This window comes from Pararge aegeria, chromosome 3 (genome assembly GCF_905163445.1).
Source record: "Pararge aegeria chromosome 3, ilParAegt1.1, whole genome shotgun sequence".
In the NCBI taxonomy this organism is placed as follows: Eukaryota; Metazoa; Arthropoda; class Insecta; order Lepidoptera; family Nymphalidae; genus Pararge; species Pararge aegeria.
In genome coordinates, this window is record NC_053182.1 from 1,432,972 (window position 1) to 1,454,462 (window position 21,491).

A 21,491-nucleotide genomic window follows, 5' to 3' on the forward strand; every position below is an offset into this window, starting at 1 on the left:
TTACTAATATTCTTATTAGACTTGGATGCTATAACGCCAGTTACTAAAACTTCACTAAAGTGGTCAGGCGGCATCTCTGCCCCCAAATCACTGTATAACCAAACTATGATAAAATCAAAGCAATCAGGGTTGTCAAAAATTTGCCTTTGTTCACAGTTAATTCCGGAATCATAACCATCGTGAGTATGAATTTTGAAAAGTCTAAAAGAAGAACGCATATTTAATTACATACGTATTGGATCAAATCCAATACGTATGTAATTAAATATGCGTTTAAGGTGTTTTCATAGAGACTTGAGCTTGTGTGAAAGAATAATGATTGCAAGAGTGATGGGCACAATAAATAAGGCCAAAGTTCTTATCACAACAACCTCGCAGAAATAGTCAGAAGTATTTATAAGAATTTTGAGATCCAGTATTATAATTGCCATGACTTTAAAACTAATCATAACTTTGGTAATACAGCTACAAGGGGATTCTACGGTAACGCAGCCTAATCCTCTCACTAGTTTCACTGGCGATAAAATAGAAGCGTCAATGCACAGAAACGGAAAAATGTAAAAACCCAGGGAGAGATACAATGCGGAACTGAAGAGAATGTTTTAGTACTAATAGACGATCCAATTTGGCTGTCGGAGACCAAAAAGACGATCATTTTCACCATAACATGGTAATGACGCTATTTCGGACAAACCCGAAAAAAGTCTTAAGATATTTACTTATTAAGGTTACTTAAAGAAATTAAAATCAATATAGTATAATAATATTGTGTTAAAAATATATTTTTTATTTGTATTCCGTCCAAGTTTACGTAAAACGAGCTCCATCAACTCAATGGCCAAGATTGGAGTTAACACGAAAATAATTATAATTATAAATAATTGATTTGCCCGAAACAGAGTCAACTAAATTAACTGCTAAATGGTTTGATCGTCTAGTAGTACTATTACACAGCGTTTAGCGCGCGACGTGATGCGCCGTACTCTTCCGATGTTTCACGATCCCGCGGCCTTGCTCCACGTTCCTCCCTCGGTGGGTACGGCTCCCGGGGATAATCCCGCGGGTAGTCCCGCGTGTAGTCATGCCCATAAGCTTCTCTCTCTCTCTCGTATGGGTCTCCGTGAGGGTAATCGTGGGAGTACCCCTCGTGGTATTCTCGTGGGTAGTCGCGTGGGTACCGCTGGTATTGGTCTCTCGGGTAGTATTCCTCCTCCAGTCTCTCCGGCCGGTGGAGACGCGCTCTACCTGCAATATCAATCAAGATCTTGGGTGCGCGTCGGACGGTGGTACTTAATTTGGATACAATAAGTTTTACTATAATTGTTAAGAAGAGCAAAATCTCTATGATGCATTGAGGTAAGGAATTGAGTACAAGGAAACGAAAATATGTACTAAGGATATATGTAAAAAAAAGCATAACCTTTACCTGTTCACAAGTGGCATGAGAGCGTGGAGTGAAGAAAACAGAAATACAACCCAAGGAGTAGACGCCTATCTGTTTAGACGACCAAACCTACTTTGTATTCTAGCCGATCTTTCGATGCCGCATAATTGGCAATTATTTTCAGAGCTGTCCGTGGTTTTGATCCTTATTAAAATCGTGTTTTTGGGGTATGCAATCGTGCAGGGTGCAACATCGTGACTTGCACCAAAGAGACTTTATATTCTTACGGATTTTAATAGCCCAACTTATTTTTCATCGTATCATTCAATGATTTGATCTGAATCTCATTCATGCATTGTAGATTAAAATAGTGCTGAGAGATGAAATGCATAAGAAAGTGGTTAAACCCGAAATGTTTTAGTTCTGAACACACAGCACAGCACACGGGGCGAGGGTAGTTAGTACTCTTACTAGAGCGCCTGTCCAGAGATACTCTCACACTGGCACGCACTTACGGAGACCTTGATAACTCAAGACCGTGGGACCTCTACCCAATTGCGAACTTTCCCCGGACAAGGCAGCACCGCGATCTCTGGAGTGGGTGGTGCAGGCGTGGCTGCGGAGAAGCAAACCTATTGAAGTTGCTTCCGAAGCGAGTTGTTCCGTAGCAGAATTAATAGACGTTGACTTTCATGTGAGTGTTGGAATGTCTGGAGATGTTATAGTTAGAAAACTGGATAGAACAAAGTAGGAAGACATTAGAACAATATGAGGTCGGTATAAATGATTAAATACATTGACTGGGCCATTTTCTCTTCTGCTCATTTTTTTATATAGTAAAGTGTCTTTTAAGGACCAAATATGTAGAATTGAGTTAAACGGAATTATTATTTGAGTTTGCAGATAGCAAATTTGATAATAGGTATCCATTATCAAATTTGTTTAACAAATTTGTTAATAGATTTGTTATCTGCTTTGACTTCTACAGCGTGATAAATAATTAAAAAATTATTTTAACTAAACTGTGATAACCAATTATTTTTATTGGCTATAACAGTTTTGTTATGCTAACTGTAATGCTGTTATGTCAGATTAAAACGAATAAAAGTTCGTTGCTTATCACAATTATTGCATCAAAGTTTAGTAATAGGGAGGCTGAGGCTATGAATAATTCCTTATAAATATAATTTCTTTGTTAGTAAAAGCGAACACTTCTGTTAGATGAAGCTCAAATATAGGGAGCTGATAAAATGGTTGGAACCTGAAGGGGCTTCATCGATGCTGCTAAAATGTATCTGGAATTTATGGTCTTCGACGAGGCTAATGTGCTTGTCCAGAGGCTTGTACTGAAATGAACAGGGTGACGTCAGTGCGCTGTGGAGTGGCTTGTGGGCAACATACATAATAAAACCATAGTTTAGCATTCTTACATTTGGTTAAACTATTTCAATAATTGAGATTCTACCGCCATACCCGCAGTATTTGTTAATCAAAGTCTATTCAATAGGATCTGTTTTCCTCCTGTATGATTGCTAAACTGTGATAACACTAAGGAACTAAAAAGCTCTAATATGATATTCTAGCAAATTTTACATGAATGAGATGTAATTTGAATGAAATAAAACCAATTTGTTTCCAAATATGAATCATAATGAACTGACAAATAAAAGCAACATAATAAAAAGCAACTAGGAAGTTTTACTACATTTAAATAGTTCAGCTACTACAATATGTCTTAATTCTAGATCAGATATTCTAATAAGAATTGAAATTGTGAGATTGTGATAGTAAAAATAGTTTGTTATGGGCTTCTTTTCTGAGCAGAGTCGTGTATCTTTATAAATTTTAAACCTTTACTATCAACTTGTGAAGTAAATTTTGCCAAATCGCCAGCCATCGAATTTACGTCCCAAATTGATTAAAAGTATGCACGTTAGGAACCTATGTTGCATGGAACATTGGAAGTGTACATAAAATGGACGAGACGTTAAATAAATCCTGATTGTAAAAAAAAAAAATTCTTATACCGATCCAAAAATATTATTATAATTATAATATTAATGGTATTAAATCGGTTAGAAGGATCGGTGTACATAAAATTGAGCGGTGTGTATACTCGTAAATAGTTAACCCAAATGGGGCAGAACAAGTCAGACTCTCAAGCCAATAGTTCCATCAAAACTGACTATTAATGGCGACTACACACGTTCCGGTTCGAACTCGATTTGAATGGAACCGAACATGTTTAGTTTAAGGAGTTTAAACAGTGCTCATAAACGGACTAGTATTTTTTTTTGACTAAAATCATAAAAGTTTCGTGTTAGTTATTTGTATGATTTTATCAACAATTTGTTGAGCCCGTTTAAGAGTGACTGAAGTGAGATTAGTGTGTTAGTTACCTCTGCCTTTCTCATAGATGTAAGACTCGGACCTCTCCCGGTGCCCTCCAGAATGCGATGGGGGTTCAAAAGAGGGAAATATCCGGTTACACACATGTTGAAATTTAGTACAGGTTAAATTACATAAATGATGTTACATCAATGAAATTCAATTTTAAAGATATGGGCGAAAAGCATGTTAAAAATAAAGTATTTAGGGGATTACTTTTCGAACCTTAGCAAATTTATCAGCGATTTTTCAGTTACTATAATATATCTGTGCCAGCATTTTGGGTACCATGCCCATAAGTGTACAGGCTTATATTTATTGTAAATATTAGTTTTAGTTCGTAGGTAATTATTATTTCCCTAGAAAAATATATTTTTCGTTGGTTCATTAATAAATAAATACTATTTCCAAAGAAACTCTGTGAAATATGTACGAGTATATTGTCCAATTCGATTTTTTTTTATTTAGTTCGCAAAACAACTGCTTACTCTAATAGAAAACTATAGCACTATTTGGCATGTGTATACAATTGTGCCTTCTTAATGCGAACATAGCAAGCAAATCCGGTTTCCAGCACCTCCAACTTTTCGGAGCAATTTGCTATTTTTATGCTAGAATATAATTTTAAATTCATTAGACGATGAAAACGAGAGTTCTCCATAATGTTCTCGGAGGCATGTGAAGTCTACGTATTCGCACTTGGCCAGCGTGATGGCCTAACGCTTTCTCACTCTGAGAGATGATCCGTGCCGGCGAATTAGACCGGTAATGAGTCGATGATGAAGATACTAAACTAAAGATACTGTTTTAATGTATATAGGCGAGCGCTTGACTGCAATCACACATGCTGGTAAGTGATAATGAAGGTGGAGGGCCCTTGCCCAGAAGTCGCCTATTCACTCTTGATTTGAAGGTATATAATAGGTAGTGGGGTAAATCGAAACTGGAAAGGCATTCCAGGTGTTCGCGGTGCGAATCAGAAACGAGGATGCAAAGCGTTTCGTACACATCCATGGAATATCAACCATTTAGGAGTGCAGATCGTTACAGTGCCTCGCGGTCCGATGGTAAAAAGGTGAGGAAAGAGCTACATCAATCAGTTCAAATAGTCAAACCTTTGTGTGTAATACCATGAGTTTTTTAACCTATAAACGTATCGAATATCGCAAGATAATAGATAATACTTAATTTTGGGAAGTTTTTGATCGATGTATGATGAAAACCACAATATATAATAATAGTTATCATCATCATATCAACCCACTACCCGGTCTCTTCCCGGACTTGGTGGATGGCGGATTGGTGGACTACGCACGCCTTTGAGAACATTATTGAGAACTCTCGGCATGCAGGTATCCTCACGATGTTTTTTAAAGCAAATTATATTTTAATTGCTTAGAACTTAGACACATTAGAGAATAATTAGAGATGCGTGCTGGGATACTATCTCAGCTCCCCGAAATCGAAGCCGAAGTCCTACTATCACTGTTTTTAATAATTGTTATACCGAAAGCTAAATCTTAATCGTAAAATATAGCCAAGGTAAGAAAATTAGCATTGTGTTTGTCCTGACACTTAAGACTCAAAGGACAGATGCGAATTTCGTTTGTAGGTTTTAAAATACCTATGTGTCTATTTATTCATATGGAACTTGCATGCATTGCACAACGTTATTGCGCCTTAAGGTCACGCTTTTAATTGGCTAGAAAGGGCATAAATAAATATAGTTTAAATAACAATTTCTATATTATTATAAGTGAAAAAAAAATTACCGTACTCGTAGGTAGGTTCTAACTTCTAGTAAGTATAGTAAGAGCTATAAGAAAGTATTATATTATTTTGAGTCACATTTGTCTAATGTCTAAGAAGAAGACAACAGTATACTGTAGCAGAGTGTTTTAAGGCTGGAAAAACACTTATGACACGTCACTCAAATCCGTACCATACAACTAGCATTGGTCAAATCAAATCGTACCTAACTACGAAGAGAATATTAATAAAGTATTTAAAAAATAATGTCGTTTTTACAAAAAAAAAAGTGATTTTTGAACTACGTAGCTTGAGCTATATTTGCAGGAAAAAAGTAACAAAAGTGGTTGCATTCGTAAACACTTCAGTTTGAATCGGTTAATTCTTGTAAACAGTAACGGGAATCGCCCCCCATTAACCGGTAAATGCAAGTGTGGTTTCATTGTGTGAGCGTTGATTGGGTTTATTGACCGCTCGAATTTGATGATCAACGTGCGTTCTAGTTTCTTTTTTGTGTAATTAACCGGTTAAAACGCGGTTTGATATACGTCCAAATCCTCGCTGGAGTGAAATCGGTCTTAATTTTTCGGCTTAAATAAATAAATACTACTCGAAAATAGGTTAAATCCTGGTTTTAAGATTTTAGGCCACTAGAAGACCTTGCAGGCCTTGGTCGAGTGTATTTTCGTAGCATTATTAAATAAACAAAGGTAAGATTTGAAGTGACTCAACACGCGTCGCGTGGCGAGGCCTAGTGTGGGGTATTATAAGTGGCGTATAATATAAGATCTTTCAGAGATCAACGGTTAGAAAGTGAAGCATTAAAGCTACCGTCACGACATGTATAGTTAATATGGGGGTACCTGAGACAAACTCAGTCAGCCTTTGGCCTCTGCCGATGTAACCTATTCAAATAGGTTATTTTTATACATTATATCTATTTATTTATTCATAAATATACATTACATTAAAGTATCAACTCATATGCCTATTTGAACGATAGCATAAAAAAAGTTTTAGGTAAGTTTTTATTTCGAAAATTCATCTTTAGGGGAAAAAAAATAGGTTGGGAGGTTGTGTGAAAATCCAATGTATTTTAAAGTTAAGGAAGTTATAATTTAGTAGGTAGGTTCCTATTTGGATCCGGACATCCGCTATGGCTATGCAGCAATTACATGAAACTGTTTAAACTTAAAATCTCTTAAACCCCTAAGGGTTTCGCGAATAATTAAATATAATTATCATTCTATTCGAGCGTTGTAAATAGAACGTAAGAAAGAAGATTTAAAGATATAGTTGAACTATATCAAGCATTTTTGTCGACATAACGTAACCGACAAAAAACCAATTATTCGTTGTAAAATCTTAAGTTTCAAGTAATTAAGCAACCAATCAACATAATTTGGGCATAGAATCAGTTGAAAGGACAGAGAGTCTTCTTTAGTTTTCTTTCTTCTCTAGAATTACAAACGGTTCCCACGGGATTTAAAAAAAAACGCGCACGAACAACTCGGGCAATTTAAGTAAACCTTCTGCTGTAAAATTTGTGTTTTGTCGGTTACGCTAATCGTCGCTGAGGGCTCGATATTCTTACGTCGAGCCTTTAACACCGAATTAGCATAACCGACGAATCAAAATTTTTACATCATATGAAGGTTTATATGAATCTTCTTTTTGAAATTTGTTAGTTACGTTAATTCGGCGGAAAGGCAAATAACAAGTAAATAAGTTCTTGTTGTTATCACTTGTGTACTCACCAGGTTGCGCCTGCTGAGAATGCGGGTGGGGGGTGGGGTGTGCGTGCGGATGCGGAAGGGGCGCGTGCGGAGCGCGCGCGCTCTGCGCCACCGGTGGGGGGTGCGTCGCCGCCCAGTATTTCTGAAGACAGTTAAGCCCATTTTACGAAACCTAGGCATCGCTTAGTTAAATGCCTAACGGTTTAGGCGATGTCTATAGAAAAATAACGTTTAACGAACTGTCAGATGGCCTAAACCCCTCTCATTTCGAAAGGAGACCCGTGCCCTGCAGTAGGTAGACAATGTGTTGAGGATAATGAAGTTTAAGTCAAATAAGCTTTGCGACTAATAGAGCTAGGCCCTGGTTCTGCTACAGAGCTCCTCATTTCTGGTTTCATCTCGTCAAGGTATTCCGAGCATACCTTTGCAATAACTCTCTCCATCGGCCGCTGAGCGACTATGAGACTCTTGATGATCGCCATAATAAATAAACAAATATACAATGACAATAGACACATCGCCATCTAGTCCACAAGCATGCGTAAATTCAAAAATTCAAAAAAACAATCCATTTATTTCAAGTAGGCCTAATATAAGCACTTTTGAAACTTCAAGTCTGTCTGTTTGTAGTGACTCTACCACCGGTTCGGAAGGCAGATTCTACCGAGAAGAAGCCGGCAAGAAACTCAGCAGTTGCTCTTTTCCAACATTTTTTAAACATTCATTTTTCTATCTTGTGAGAGATGAAAGCGGTGCCGGATGCTTCCAAGCAACCTTGTCATTAAGAAATTCATCAATTGTATAGTAACCTCGCTGTAATAAATGTTTTTTTTTTTAATTCTTTAAACTTATGCATTGGCAGGTCCAAAATCATCTTATACTCAGATGACTGACTGGTGAATATTTTTACGAATAATATATATATAAATACTTATTATATAAATACATATAACCACTCAGACACTGTTTATCACACAAACATTTTCCAGTTGTGGGTTTTGATACCCACGGCCTTGGACTCATAAAGCAGGGTCGCTGCCCACCGCGTCAATAGGCCGTCGAATAAAAGACAATACTAACTTCTAAATGTTCCGCAATGCGACTACACGCCTCCTCCAGCTGGTTCTCATCCAGCACGATATCGAACATATCGTTGGGACACTGCGCCAGTTTCTCCGCCGCCACCATCTGCACCGACAGGTTCTTGCTCTGCCCCTTACCCCGGGATTTTATTAACCGCTGCAGCACCTGTAATTTGAAACAGTTTCACCTTCAACCTGTGTCTGTGGTCCTAGTACTTGCAAAGGATTTGACACTGAAATTTCGTTAAAGTCAAAGTCAAATTTTTCTTTATTCAAATAGGCACATAGATGGCACTTTTGATGCGTACATTACATGTAAAATATGACATAGGAGTGAGTTGATGGCGATAAATAATTTCGTCAACTTAAAACTAAAGCTACGAGGGTTCCAAATGCGCCCTGGTCTAAGAAGCCCACAACAAACTTAGCCGGTTGTTATATTTTTTTTTGTTATGAATTCAAACTGTCAAACTATCTCTTGGAATCGTGTAACCTCAGTTGCCAATCGAGATGACGTCCTGGGCTCTAAGTCTAATGTGAAGTAAAAAGCTTTTGAGCGGTATAAAAAAACCTTCCGATAGCTTTTCACGTTATTTCATATCAGGGGAGATGTTTATATTACAAGAGAAAATAGGTGAAACGCCTCTTTTTTATATTTTATCCACCCGCGCCAGCAACTCTCCTTGTGGGAACGGGGGCAAACTTATACCTTAAAATTTTAATAATTAGGTTTTTTTTCCTCTGAGGTTACTTAAGATATTTCATGAAATTTCAGAAGTTAGATTAGGTATATGTTGCTTAGCTGAATTTGTAAACCTAAAGTATGCCTAAATGCCATTACAACAAAGATCAAAAATGCTTTAATGTGAAACTTTGAAAACTATATATTGAAATCTTCCACTCATTAATTTGTTGCGTAAGGTTTGAAAGTTTTATGTTACTATACTTAAAAAATGTAGTGCATTCAAACTGATGAACACATCTGGTAGAGTTGTATGAGGCGATTGATTACCTTTGGACTTGATATCTTTAAGTAGACAATCGTGGGTGCTAATGAGGTCTTGGCCAGTTGCGACGGGTGGTTTATGGTGTCACAATCCAAGACCACGAGCTGTAGCGTCCGCGCCAAGTCGAATATTCGCTCGATTTCAGTCTGTCAATAAAAACACACTATTGAACTTTGTAACTAATAACATGTTGTAAGCTCTCAATAGTGCAAATTCGGCTGTACACAACACTCTAAAAGAATAAAAGGTCTGCTACGTTTAATACTATCGTAACCATAATATTCCTAGAAATTTATCAACCAAATAAAATGCACAAATCATTATCTCATCTCTGCTATAGGGGCTTTAAGACTTGCCTTGACTTTAAGATATTTAATTGCTTTGAACACATGTAACTCAGAAAAGTTAGAGATACAACCTAAAATGAAAAGTTTTTTTTAAATTATGTTATTATGAAATGACAAAGAAAATCTTTACGTTGTTGTTACGGATGGACAGTAGCAGATAACGACGATGACGACGAGTGTGAAGCTCGCCAGAAGTTGAGCCTGTAAAAGTAAGACTTACGACGACGTCCATTGGCTGGGTTTGTTCGACTGATTTGGTTGTGATTATGCCATACGCTATGACCATAGACGAGACCCTCGTCCGGATAAGTTTGACATTTAAGACCTGGCATTGGCTGGCGAAGACTCTTTGCAGAGGTATTACCTGTGTTTTTTACTTGAGCAGTGTTGTCGTTCATAGATTGTCCGACTCGTAAAACACGTGTTTGACACGTCTGATGGGTACAAAACTTTAGAATGCCTATAGCTCTTACAGGACTAGTCGAAGAAGATACTTCTGGAGAATTCAATTATATGCGACGTACAAAAATATGGATGCGATTAGTTTTAGACCTATTAATAACTTTAGTTTTGTTATCAACCGAACAAGCACTAGTTTTAGCAAAAATAATTGTTAATAAGCAAGAAATAATTGCATTTATTATAAACTTTGTGACTTATTAGTAGATGGAAGAAAATAAATCATTATTTGTTAAGTTAATTAAATAGAAACACAAAGCATGTTAAATATGAAGGTTTTTAATGTCCTTGAGTTTATGTTCAAGGACAGCTAAAAAGAGAATTTATTCTTTAAACTCTTGCAGTGGACAATAATCTGTTCTAGTGATAAAATAGCGATATTAATTTTAACGTTAAAGCAATCAAATAAGGCAAAGAATAGCTGTAATATTACCCACTTGAGTATCATCACTTCCATCTCCTTCTATCTCTTTTAGTGAGATTATTAATCTATGATGACAATTTACTTGCAAAAAAATCTTCATCAAATAATATCAAAACTTATTATATTAGGCCATCCTTTCCTAAAATTCTTAAAATTAAAAGAATGAATGAACCGTTTTTAGCGCTGTAGAAAGTAGCGCCGATTTTTCTCCGTTCTGGTTTGGTACGACAAAGACGAGCCGCCAAGCGTTGAAGAGTTCCGGTACTATGTTGGGTAGAAACCAATTAGTGGTATAGATTTGAAATAACTGCCATACGCTTAATAGGATATTCCGCTGCCATCTTAGGCTGCATAATATTCACTTTTCCAGCTTTTAAGTTTGCAGTTAAGGGCTAACTTATAGATGAATTAAATAAAAAAAAACACTATTATATTCCAAATATGATTTACATACATCCAGCCTTTTGAAATCTGCGTGTTAGAAAAATCATAGCGATGTATTATGAAAAAACTAAACTTCAGGCAATTGGGATGCTGAAATGCAAAATGAGTATCATTAATCAATCGTGCATTATTGAGATAGTACGATCCTCCACCTATTTTAACGTGTTAGTACGAGGTAAGGTTAGTACACCAAAGTGCGCGAACCTGTACTTCAGCCAAGCAATTGGATCTCGAATTCGTTCTGTCCATTATCGGTTTCTTTGGCGGGTTATTGAGGATGGACCGCTTCGCCAGCGAAATATCCGCGGTCACCCGGGTGATGATGATCCTGAAAATTCACAAGGTTCTAATGAGTGTACCTGAACGTCGGCGAGGCAAGTGGATCGCGAGTTCGCACGCTCCACTATCGCTCGCTTCGCGGGGTTGTTCAGTAGCGACCGCTTCGCTAGCGATATGTCCGCCGTCACACGGGTTATTATTATCCTGAAATTTTTTTTTGTTTTTTATCGTAACATCGTAAAGCATAACACAGTGTTATCATCACAGCATAAACCTACATTACGAACTATTGTACTTTCAATGCGGATTGATGGGTATTTTAAATCTTTATCTTCATCTGAACGCTCAGGATACATTATGATACCATTTTGATGTTTGATAATAATATCCAACATTGAAGTCAGAGGTTAGGTAATAGCATACGATTCGCCAAGTGGAGAGTTATTGAATATTATATTTTATTGGAGTTTTAAGAAATCATTTAAATGCATAGGAATAAGAAATATTTTGACAATGCTTATGAATCATTGCAAAAACTAACAAACATTTGGAAGGTCATCATTTCTATTCCATATTCAATAAAATAGGTACAACACTAGGAAACGGGACTGTATAATAGTTTAATAATGACTACTGTTCCCATCGTGCATATACCACGCGTGCTAGTAAAAGCAATAAACAAAAAAAAACCGGGGTAAGTTTCGAACATATGCTATATCGAGTTAAATCTTAGATAGTTAGTCATTGTGATTGGGCTATTTAGGATGAAACATAGGTTGAGGCTATAAATATTTTAGAGGTTTCTTTCCATTTTTACTTTTCATCTGTTGCAAATTTTCCGGTAGCATCCTCACCTGCCTTCGAACCGCCTCTTGAGAAAGTCAAACAATGCCTTCTGCATCATATCTGTGACCTCGTAACCCTTGAGCGAAGGCCCCACTAGTACAACAGGCCGCATCGAAGGCACCACGTCGTATGGTGTACACGCCTCCTGCTTTTTGAAGAAAGGTTTTCTTTTTTCCTTACTGGCGGGTAAAGCTCCTGCGCCGCGACCACGGCCGGCTGAATCTGAGTCTTCACCTGAAAAAAGCGTTGCTTTATCAATTTATATTTCTATAATTATTTATTACTGTAGTGTAAAATTTATCACACCTAGATATATTTTTTTTAAAACATCAAGATTTGTATTTTTGATAAGATTCAAGTCCATATCTCTCTGGTAGTTCACCTTAATGGTTTGGCTGTCAAAGCACAATTCTGGCTGACGATGCGGAATTCCCTGAGCAAAACAGAGTTGTTATCTTAGATTTTTATTTTAAATCTGTCGTATAATATTAACTTGTGTGAGTTATGAACTAATCATTCCAAGTTTTGCAGATAAACTCAGAAATGCAATAGGAATTCATTTTTGGAAAAAACGTATTAAGTATGCAAAGGCAACAATGATAATATATGTAAGGAATAGCCAACAAGAACAGGGCGGCATGCTTTTCTTAAGCTTCGAACTTGACTTTTAAAGATCTTTACTAATATTGCCATAGCGCAACATAAGGGATACATATTTAATGGGACTTTAACTACTTTATAGGGATAAACAACATTTTCCAATGCCAAATTTCAAATATACCTTAACATTAACAATACAATATAAGAGGACAAGACGTTTGACGACATCAACATCCATTCAATTTAGATACATACCTCAACATAAAAATTTCAATAGAATAGTCCAAAATATTAAGAGACCAAAAAAACTTATAAATTATTGTGGTAAAATAATTCTATTGAAATTTTGCCAAAGAGAAAAGAAGAAAATAGATTAAGATTTGTCTATAGAACTCAGTTTTTGCTTTCTAAAGATGCAAGCATAAACAGAGTTCTTTTAGATTTCAGAGGGAGAGAAAGAGCAATGGAGCATGATATGGGAGATGCGAGCAAAGTATATAAAGAAGAACAAAATAAATTTATTAAGTAATTAACATTCAAGAGTAAATTCGACAAAACCAAGGCCAAATTAATAATCAATACAATATTCGGGTGAAAATTGGTAACATTTCCTGGTCAATGGATTGATGGTGGTCTTACCTCGATCGATCGTGGGTACATCTGAAATAACGTCAATAAAATGAGTGTACAGTATCAGACCAAGGAAATAGACAACTTTCCCCGATTTTTTTATGCGTGAGTGAATTATGGACTTAGTTTGATATTAGTTGTTTTTAGTACAGAGCAGTATTTAGAACGATAGTAACATCATTTAAATCAATGGTTTTGAACACCTTCAGAACGTTTTGAGAATCGACAAAAACTATTTCACTAATTTGTAATTCCATGTTCTTGATATTAAGTTTTGCATTCATTGTTAAAAAAGTGGCTTGCAATGAATTGTCTTATACTGGTTTTAAATTTGTTTATCGTAGTTTGTGCCATAAAAAAATCATATAATATTTTCTTGTTCAGAAACTGCCCTGTACATTGATAAATAGCTCAAGTAGAAATTTGCGTAAATTCAATAACGATGTTAGTTAGTTATAATTTTTAAAATTTCATCTTGTGCTATTTGGAAGCGGACGAGCAATATCAACAATTATCTATAGAGGCTCAAAAAGACATTTAAAAAAATCTGAATAGACATAAAACCCTTTCACAACTTCCTTATTAGCTTCATATAAATATTTTAATGTCATTTCGAGAGCAGAACGGGCTACAGTTAAGGCTTCACATTAACATGCAATACATGAAAATTGTCGATATTTTCTCATGGCAATGACAACTTAACCTTTCAATAGTATAAAAATTAAAAAAAAAACTGCTCAGAATGAAAATTAACTGAATCCAAAACTGTGTCATTAAGCTTCGTTGTACATTTGTTGTTCGTTCGTTTTTATTCACACAAATTTGGTATTCTACTACAAAATGCTTTAAATAAAGTTTTTGGTTTTAAATTGGCCTAACTATTCCGAAGATACAGTGTTTTGACATTCGAAAATAACATTACTAATTTAGGAATGAAAATGTTAAACAAAAACGTAGACCTCATTTATGCTCGAACCCGCACTTCTTGTGATTCCGTGGTAGGTTTAACGACGCAGTTTGGGCTTGTCAGAGTTTAATATAATGACTCGGCCGGACTAAATTATTAAATTGCACTCCGGGCCACAGAGTAACGGGAAGGAACAAAATTCCTTGACGGACCCCATCATTTGTCTTTGAATGAATACACTTTTATTTATAGAGATACAAATACAACAGCACAATAAGGTAGAACGTACAATTTGGCTTATTATTTGTCTTTATTATTTATCGTCGAATAGTTTGCACTACGCTCAGTATTTTAGAAGCAAACAGTAATGGTAAATGTTGATAGTGCTTGGGATTTCATTCTCGCTTGTTGAGTTTAATCCCCGGCAAGTAACTCTATTTTTTTAAAGTTTATGCTTTTTAATTTATTCAATTACTTAACTAGCACTTGCTTTAGCAGAGAAGTAAAGTATCGTGAGGAAACCTGCACGGCTGAGAGTTTATCCCTAATATTCTCAGCACTTGGCTAGAGTGGCTGACAACCCACACTATAACCCTTCTCATTTTGAGATTAGGACAGTGCCCATTAGTGGGCTGTCAATGTGGTTATAATGATGGTGTAACCGTAATTCAGGTATGCAGGTTTCCTTACGGTGTTTTCCTTCACAGTCGAAGCAAGTGATTTTTTTTAAGTAATTAAAAATGACACTTGCTTCGAGGGTGAAGGAAAACATCGTGAGGAATCCTGCATGCAGTGGCGTGCATAGAAGGTATGTACAGGGCATGCAGATGATGGTTATAAAAAAATTAAGGATTGGCATTGTAAGTGTTATAAAAAGCCTACTCTTAAGTATTTATAACTCGTACCGGAGATTTTCGTCATTTCAAATCATCTGCATACCCTGTATATACCCTCCATGAACGCCACTGCCTGCATGCCTAAGAGTTCTACATATTCTCAAAGGTATGTGGAGTCCACCAATCCGCACTGGGCCAGCGTGGTGGACGGCCTTAATCCCTTCTTATTGTGGGAGGAGAACCGTGCCCTGTAGTGGGCTGGTAATAGGTCGAATATGAGTTACCGTAATTTGGACTTCTTTGTTTTTACCGGCGTTTTAGCCGGCACCTATGTTTCTACAGTACTGCCATTACATTAGGGCTGTTAAAGTGACGTGCACATTGTGCAAGTGGATATAGATGAATTGTATCTACCAACACAATGAGATAAAGACTGTGCGGTAGCAAAACCGCGACCCGTCTATGTCAGTATTCTGACTTCTATGATGAAACGAACTACAGAATTGAATAACCGTAGATTATTTTTGAGCAGTTGAGTTGTCATTGCCGCGCGTTTGGCGTGTGGCATGTGGCGTGGGCGAGTGGCGTGTGGCGTGCGTGTGGCGAGGCGCGAGCGCGCGCGGGTGGACGTACCGGGCGTGGGAGGGGTGCTACCTCGGCTGGGGAGCGGCTGGCCGGCGGACTGCGGGCGCGGGTAGCGGCCGCGCGCCTGCAAGCCCGTGCGCACCGCTTCCAGCTTCACTGGCGACGGGATGAAGCCGACGTCCTCGCCCTCCTTTACCAGGCGCCCGATCCACCAGTTGTTGTCGTACTTCTCCTGGAAATTGTAGTGGAACAGGTTAACTCAATTTATAAAAATTGACAATTTTATTTCTTATACTTCTTACGATATTGCGCGATGTGATCTGACTTCCTTATCCCGAATATAAATCATATAAACATATACATAGAGTGATAACGGACTCATCGGGCACAAGAACAGGACAAGACAGTCCGACGCCATAACGGCAGGCCCTAGAGTATGTGCTGTATGAACAACACTGGGAAAGTATCTAAAGATTCTCCGTGAATTAAACCCGGGTAAGGAGATAATAGCTCTGTGGGTAAAACTTCGACTTTACATTCAGGAGGACGAGTTTGAATCCCAGCGCGCACTTCCTAATTTTCGAAGTTATGTGTGTTTTAAGCAATTAAAATATCACTTGCTTTAACGGTGAAGGAAAACATCGTAAGAAAACTGCATGGCCTAAGAGTGAAGTCCATCAATCCGCACTGGGCCAGCGTGGTGGACTACGGCCTTAGCCCCTTCGCTCTTTAGTGGGTCAGTAACGGGTTTTTATGATGTAGTAGAAGTTGTCTTTTTTATTCCAATACAAGTTAGCCCTTGACTACAATCTCACCCGGTGGTGATGATGCAGTCTAAGATGTTACTGGGCTAACCTTTTAGGGAGTATGGTATGCGCCTGAGAAGTGTCTCCAAGACTGACTCTATAACTTCTAAATTACTACTTATACGAACTCAAATACCTTGATGTGCAGGAAGTCGCGCTCGCTGAACGAGATTGCGCTCCCATGCACGGGCGAGTCGTCGTCCACAGTGCCATCGTACGCGACGTTGGTGCGCACTGCAAATGCCACCGGCTTCGACTGGAACACCGTGAAATTCATGGGTCAAGCCAGGGCAATGCAAAATGGAGTATCAACTGACCTCTATTATTACCACTGCATTCGCTTTATCATATGATGACGGCCAACTGGCGCAGTGGGCAGCGACCCTGCTTTCTGAGTCCAAGGCCGTGGGTTCGATTCCCACAACTGGAAAATGTTTGTGTTTTCCAGTGTCTGGGTGTTTATCTGTATATTATAAGAATTTATCCATAAAAATATTCATCAGTCATCTTTAGTACCCATAAAACAAGCTACGCTTACTTTGGGGCTAGATGGCGTTGTGTGTATTGTCGTAGTATATTTATTTATTTATTCATATCAACCCATAGACGTCCACTGCTGGACATAGGTCTTTTGTAGGGAGTTCTAAATTCCACGGTTCTGTGACGCTTGGATCCAGGCTACCTGAGACGCGCTTAATGTCGTCTGTCCACCGCGTTGGGTCGACCAACGTTGCGCTTACCAGTTCGGGGCTGCCATTCCAGCACCTTGAGGTATTAACTTGAGCTGGAGATATTTTTCTTTATGGGGAAAGGACAACATTTTATCTTCTCTCACAGCTTTATCAAAACTCCGAGAGCGCGAATATATCGAAATAATCTTAATATATATAAATCTCCTGTCACGATGTTTGTCCGCGATGGACTCCTAAACTACTGAACCGATTTTAAATTAAATTGGCACACCGTGAGCAGTCTGGTCCAACTTAAGAGATAGGATAGCTTAGATCTTTAAGTAAAGTCGCAATTTTATTTTATTGCAAATTTTTTGTCTATAATTAATTGACAGTCACATGTTATATATATATACTGCTATACTCATTTAAGGCTTAGCGATACTGAATACTTTAAAAACAAAATCAAACGCAGACGAAGTCGCGGGCAACAGCTAGTTTACTGTAATAATAAGTTACCGTGATGGCCTAGATATAAAAAAATATTGTTTGTAATTTTTAATTTGGAGTTCACTACAATGTCATCATATTTTGCATATAAATTACTTAACAATTATATATTAATAGAGTCAGGTTATTGGAGGAGTGTCCACGGTTAAAGATTAGGATGATATATGAGACGGCTGACTGGCGCAGTGGGCAGCGACCCTGCTTTCTGAGTTCAAGGCCGTGGGTTCGATTCCCACTACTGGTAAATGTTTGTCTGATGAGCATGAACGTTTTTCAGTGTCTGGGTGTTTATATGTTAATGTATATTCTAAGTATTTATGTATATTATTCATAAAAATATTCAAGAGTCATCTTAGTACCCATAACACAATGGATGGCGATGTGTGTATTGTCGACGTATATTTATTTATCTATTTATTATGAAAATTAAGCTTAATTATGCTATACCTACTCCGCGAAAAGACTTTCCTTTTTTACTTTTCGCGGAATAAATCTTAATTTTCATAATATATTATGGATTTCTGCAAAGTGGCGTTTTTTGCTTCTATCCAATATTAGGATGATAATTTTTTGCTGAAGCTTTAGAAATATATACCTATCTACCAACGAAATATGAATAAAAACCTTTTTTATATATGTATAGATTATTATTTATTATTTTATTTTAATATTATAATTATAATGAGGAAAGATTTGACTGTTTGTTTTTAGATAATTTTTTACACTTTGGGTTATATTATCGGAGTTTTATTAAGGATCCCGAATTTTTTTGCAATATGATATAGCCTATGTCACCCGGGGATAGTGTCGCTTTCCAACAGTGAAAGAATTTTTCAAATCGGTTCAGTAGTTTTGAAGCCTATTCGATGCAAACAAACAAACACACAAACAAACAAACAAACAAACAAACAAACAAAATCTTTCCTCTTTATAATATTAGTACTGATAAGTGAATGATACTTCCTTCTATAGTCGTAAAAATGTAATAGGCCCGTTTTGACATTTGTCATCGCGACGTAACTAGTTATGGCCAACCATAAGACTCGGGACTCGATACTCACGATAAATCAATTCAATTTTGTATCAGTACTTGATTGATATTATTATGTATTGTAAAGTGTTCGTTCGTTCAAAGTATTCCTTTAACTTCACAACCAATACGCGTGACTGGCTGTTGATTATACGTCCACTTTTCAACATGTTGAAACAGAGTTAGTAACAACAAACACAAAAATCGAGTCAAATCACTATGTTTAAATTAATGTCCAAAATAGAAGAGCCATAGTTAACGTAATAGTAAACAATATATATCAAACTTAAACGAGCGCACAGTCAACTTTACAAGATGAGGAACGAAAAACTGCGCAGTGCGCGCGGGGACGCTTCAGTCATGAACGCTTCGGTCAGATACATCAACTCAGACTCATTATTTAGAACCCATTTTGAGAACTAAACTCATTCTTTGCAGTAAAGATAACTACACAATATTTAATTTCGTTATTCAGTAAAAAAATGGTTACAGCTCTCAGACTGAGAACGTAACTGTTTTCGGAACGTTTCGCAACAATTATAAGTTGCATGCTACTATGAAGTAAGGGCAAAAAGAATACTCGCGATATATTCTTTCATATTATTTAACGTCCCAAAAAAAATTACGTATTTTTTAAAACACTGTATGTAATTGATTTTTATTTTATTGTCTCTTTCAGTTTCGTTCCAAGTTACATTCTATGGTCTTGCACAAATGTCAAAACGGGACTATTACATTTTTACGACTATAGTGTAGGTAAAACACTATAAAACTATTTAAACCTATGAAGTAGGCAGGTACTATGATAATTTATAAGTACCTGCGTTAAATAAATCGAAAGTAAAGTATTATACTAATACTAATACCACAAATACTTACCTAGTAGGCAACTAACATAAATGGTCAAATAACTTCTAAATATATGCACTGTATCTTAGTTATGTGAGCCTGATCCAATATTAGCCCAGTGGGTAGGTGCTCGACTTCACTCTCGTGGTTCGAATCCCAGCACGCACTTTTTCTAAGTTATGTGCGTTTTTTTAAGTAACTAAAATATCACTCGCTTCAACGGTGAAAGAAAACATCGTGGGGCCTGGGCCGGTTATGGGTTGATATGATTATGATGATGATGATGTTGAACCGTATTTGCAACACAATAGTCGTTAAAGACCATAAACCCGCATTGAAGCAGCGTGGTGGGTTTATGCTCTGAAACCGTATCTCCTATGAGAGATCAGGCCTGTGCTCACCAGAGTCCCTCTGGTGAGCACAGGCCTGGTTACTAGGCTAGGATGAATGGTTAGGAGGTTCTACAACAGAACATGTGAGTCAATTTGTATGAAGCAGAATAATATCAATATTTTTTTATTAAAGGTAGGTACATGTATAAGTAAAGTAAAGTAAAGTAAATATAATTATTATTCGCATCTTATGTTGGTGAGTATGTTATAAATGTATTGGTGCAATTTAAAATCTACTGTCCCTGATTTAGGCAAAAACCTGTATTACAGGCGACAGTGATCTCCTTAAATTGTTGATTCGATGATTGAGTGAGTGATTGTGCTTGTCTGAGTTTGCGTCACGTAGGTACTTCTACTCGCGTATATGTTTGCTTATGTAAGACATATACGGGAGTAGCAATAACGCTAATGCTATTGTGAAGAGAGAAAAGAGATAGAGAGTGACTCACTCGGGCCTTGTCCAGCTGTAAGAGAGCCTGCGCTTCCTTCTCGCGGCGCAGAGCCTCTTTATCTTCGTCCAGCGACAGTTCCGAGGATGGCTGCGAGTAGTTAGAATCCGCCGAGCCCTGGAACGAGTACAAATCTGACATCACAATATGTTCTACGTTGTTTATCCACACTTAGAAGCAATATCGATCGCTATAAGAGTGATAAAAATAACATATAGGTACTAATTTCGGCTTTGTCGTTAGGAGAGCCGTAGTCCAGTTGTAAAGCACTCAGGCTACGATTGCTCCCAAGTAAAAAATGTATACATTACATTCATAAAAAGATGGTAACATATTAAATCAAAGTTCATATATATTTATTAGTATGCTCATAGTACTAATATAAATAAATAAATAAATAAATATACTACGACATTACACACATCGCCATGTAGCCCCAAAATAAGCGTAGCTTGTGTTATGGGTACCAAGATGGCTGATGAATAATTATATGAATAATATACGTAAATACTTATAATATATATCTAGATAAACACCCAGACACTGAAAAACATTTATGTTCATCACACAAACATTGTCCAGTTGTGGGAATCGAACCCACGGCCTTGGCTCAGAAAGCAGGGTGGCTGCCCACTGCGCCAATCGACCGTCGAATATATATATATATATATATCTATATCTTGTATATAAAGATAACTTAACCAAAGAGTATACAAGCACTACGTCAGACCATATCGCCGCCTGTCCGTTATATCATTCGGGCCCTTTCATCAGCGTTGCAATATTCAACACAGAGAAGGTAACCCACAGACCAAAACGTAGCAACGTACGTTTTTTTTTGAAACGACTTTAAAAAGAGGAGGAAGTTCTGAATTCGAATGTATTTTTTTTTATAATATGAACCGATTTTAATGTTTTCTTTTTTTTAATACGTCACACCTCAGAGGTGGTCCTTTAGTCAAGTGTAACCGTAGTACGCGTTGTCTACTCGTTAAAGACTCGTAGTCAGTTTTGTCCAGTAGTCAGTGTTGTTAACGACTCGTGTTCGACTAATCGACGCCGGATCGACTGTCTTTTGAAC

General features: G+C 37.2%; 1 protein-coding gene across 17 annotated transcripts in view; it reads right to left on the minus strand.

Moving 5' to 3' along the window:
- Nucleotides 1-271: 271 nt before the first annotated feature.
- LOC120637189 (voltage-dependent L-type calcium channel subunit beta-2) overlaps nt 272-21,491 on the minus strand; it is a 246,361-nt gene continuing 225,141 nt past the window's right edge. For 6 of the 17 annotated variants that reach the window (XM_039908877.1, XM_039908881.1, XM_039908882.1 and 3 more), the window contains 10 exons: nt 20,411-20,527; nt 16,646-16,765; nt 15,752-15,935; nt 12,154-12,379; nt 11,225-11,348; nt 9,352-9,492; nt 8,338-8,505; nt 7,279-7,399; nt 3,784-3,849; nt 272-1,245 (listed from right to left, as the gene is read on the minus strand). In XM_039908877.1, coding sequence (XP_039764811.1) covers nt 947-1,245; nt 3,784-3,849; nt 7,279-7,399; nt 8,338-8,505; nt 9,352-9,492; nt 11,225-11,348; nt 12,154-12,379; nt 15,752-15,935; nt 16,646-16,765; nt 20,411-20,527 — 1,566 coding nt within the window. In that variant the 3' untranslated portion in view covers nt 272-946. Of the gene's footprint in view, nt 1,246-1,899; nt 2,001-2,645; nt 2,731-3,783; nt 3,850-6,384; nt 6,427-7,278; nt 7,400-8,337; nt 8,506-9,351; nt 9,493-11,224; nt 11,349-11,379; nt 11,504-12,153; nt 12,380-15,751; nt 15,936-16,645; nt 16,766-20,410; nt 20,528-21,491 lie in introns of those variants that run through there. The other 11 variants (XM_039908889.1, XM_039908876.1, XR_005659423.1 and 8 more) reach the window with 10 other exon arrangements.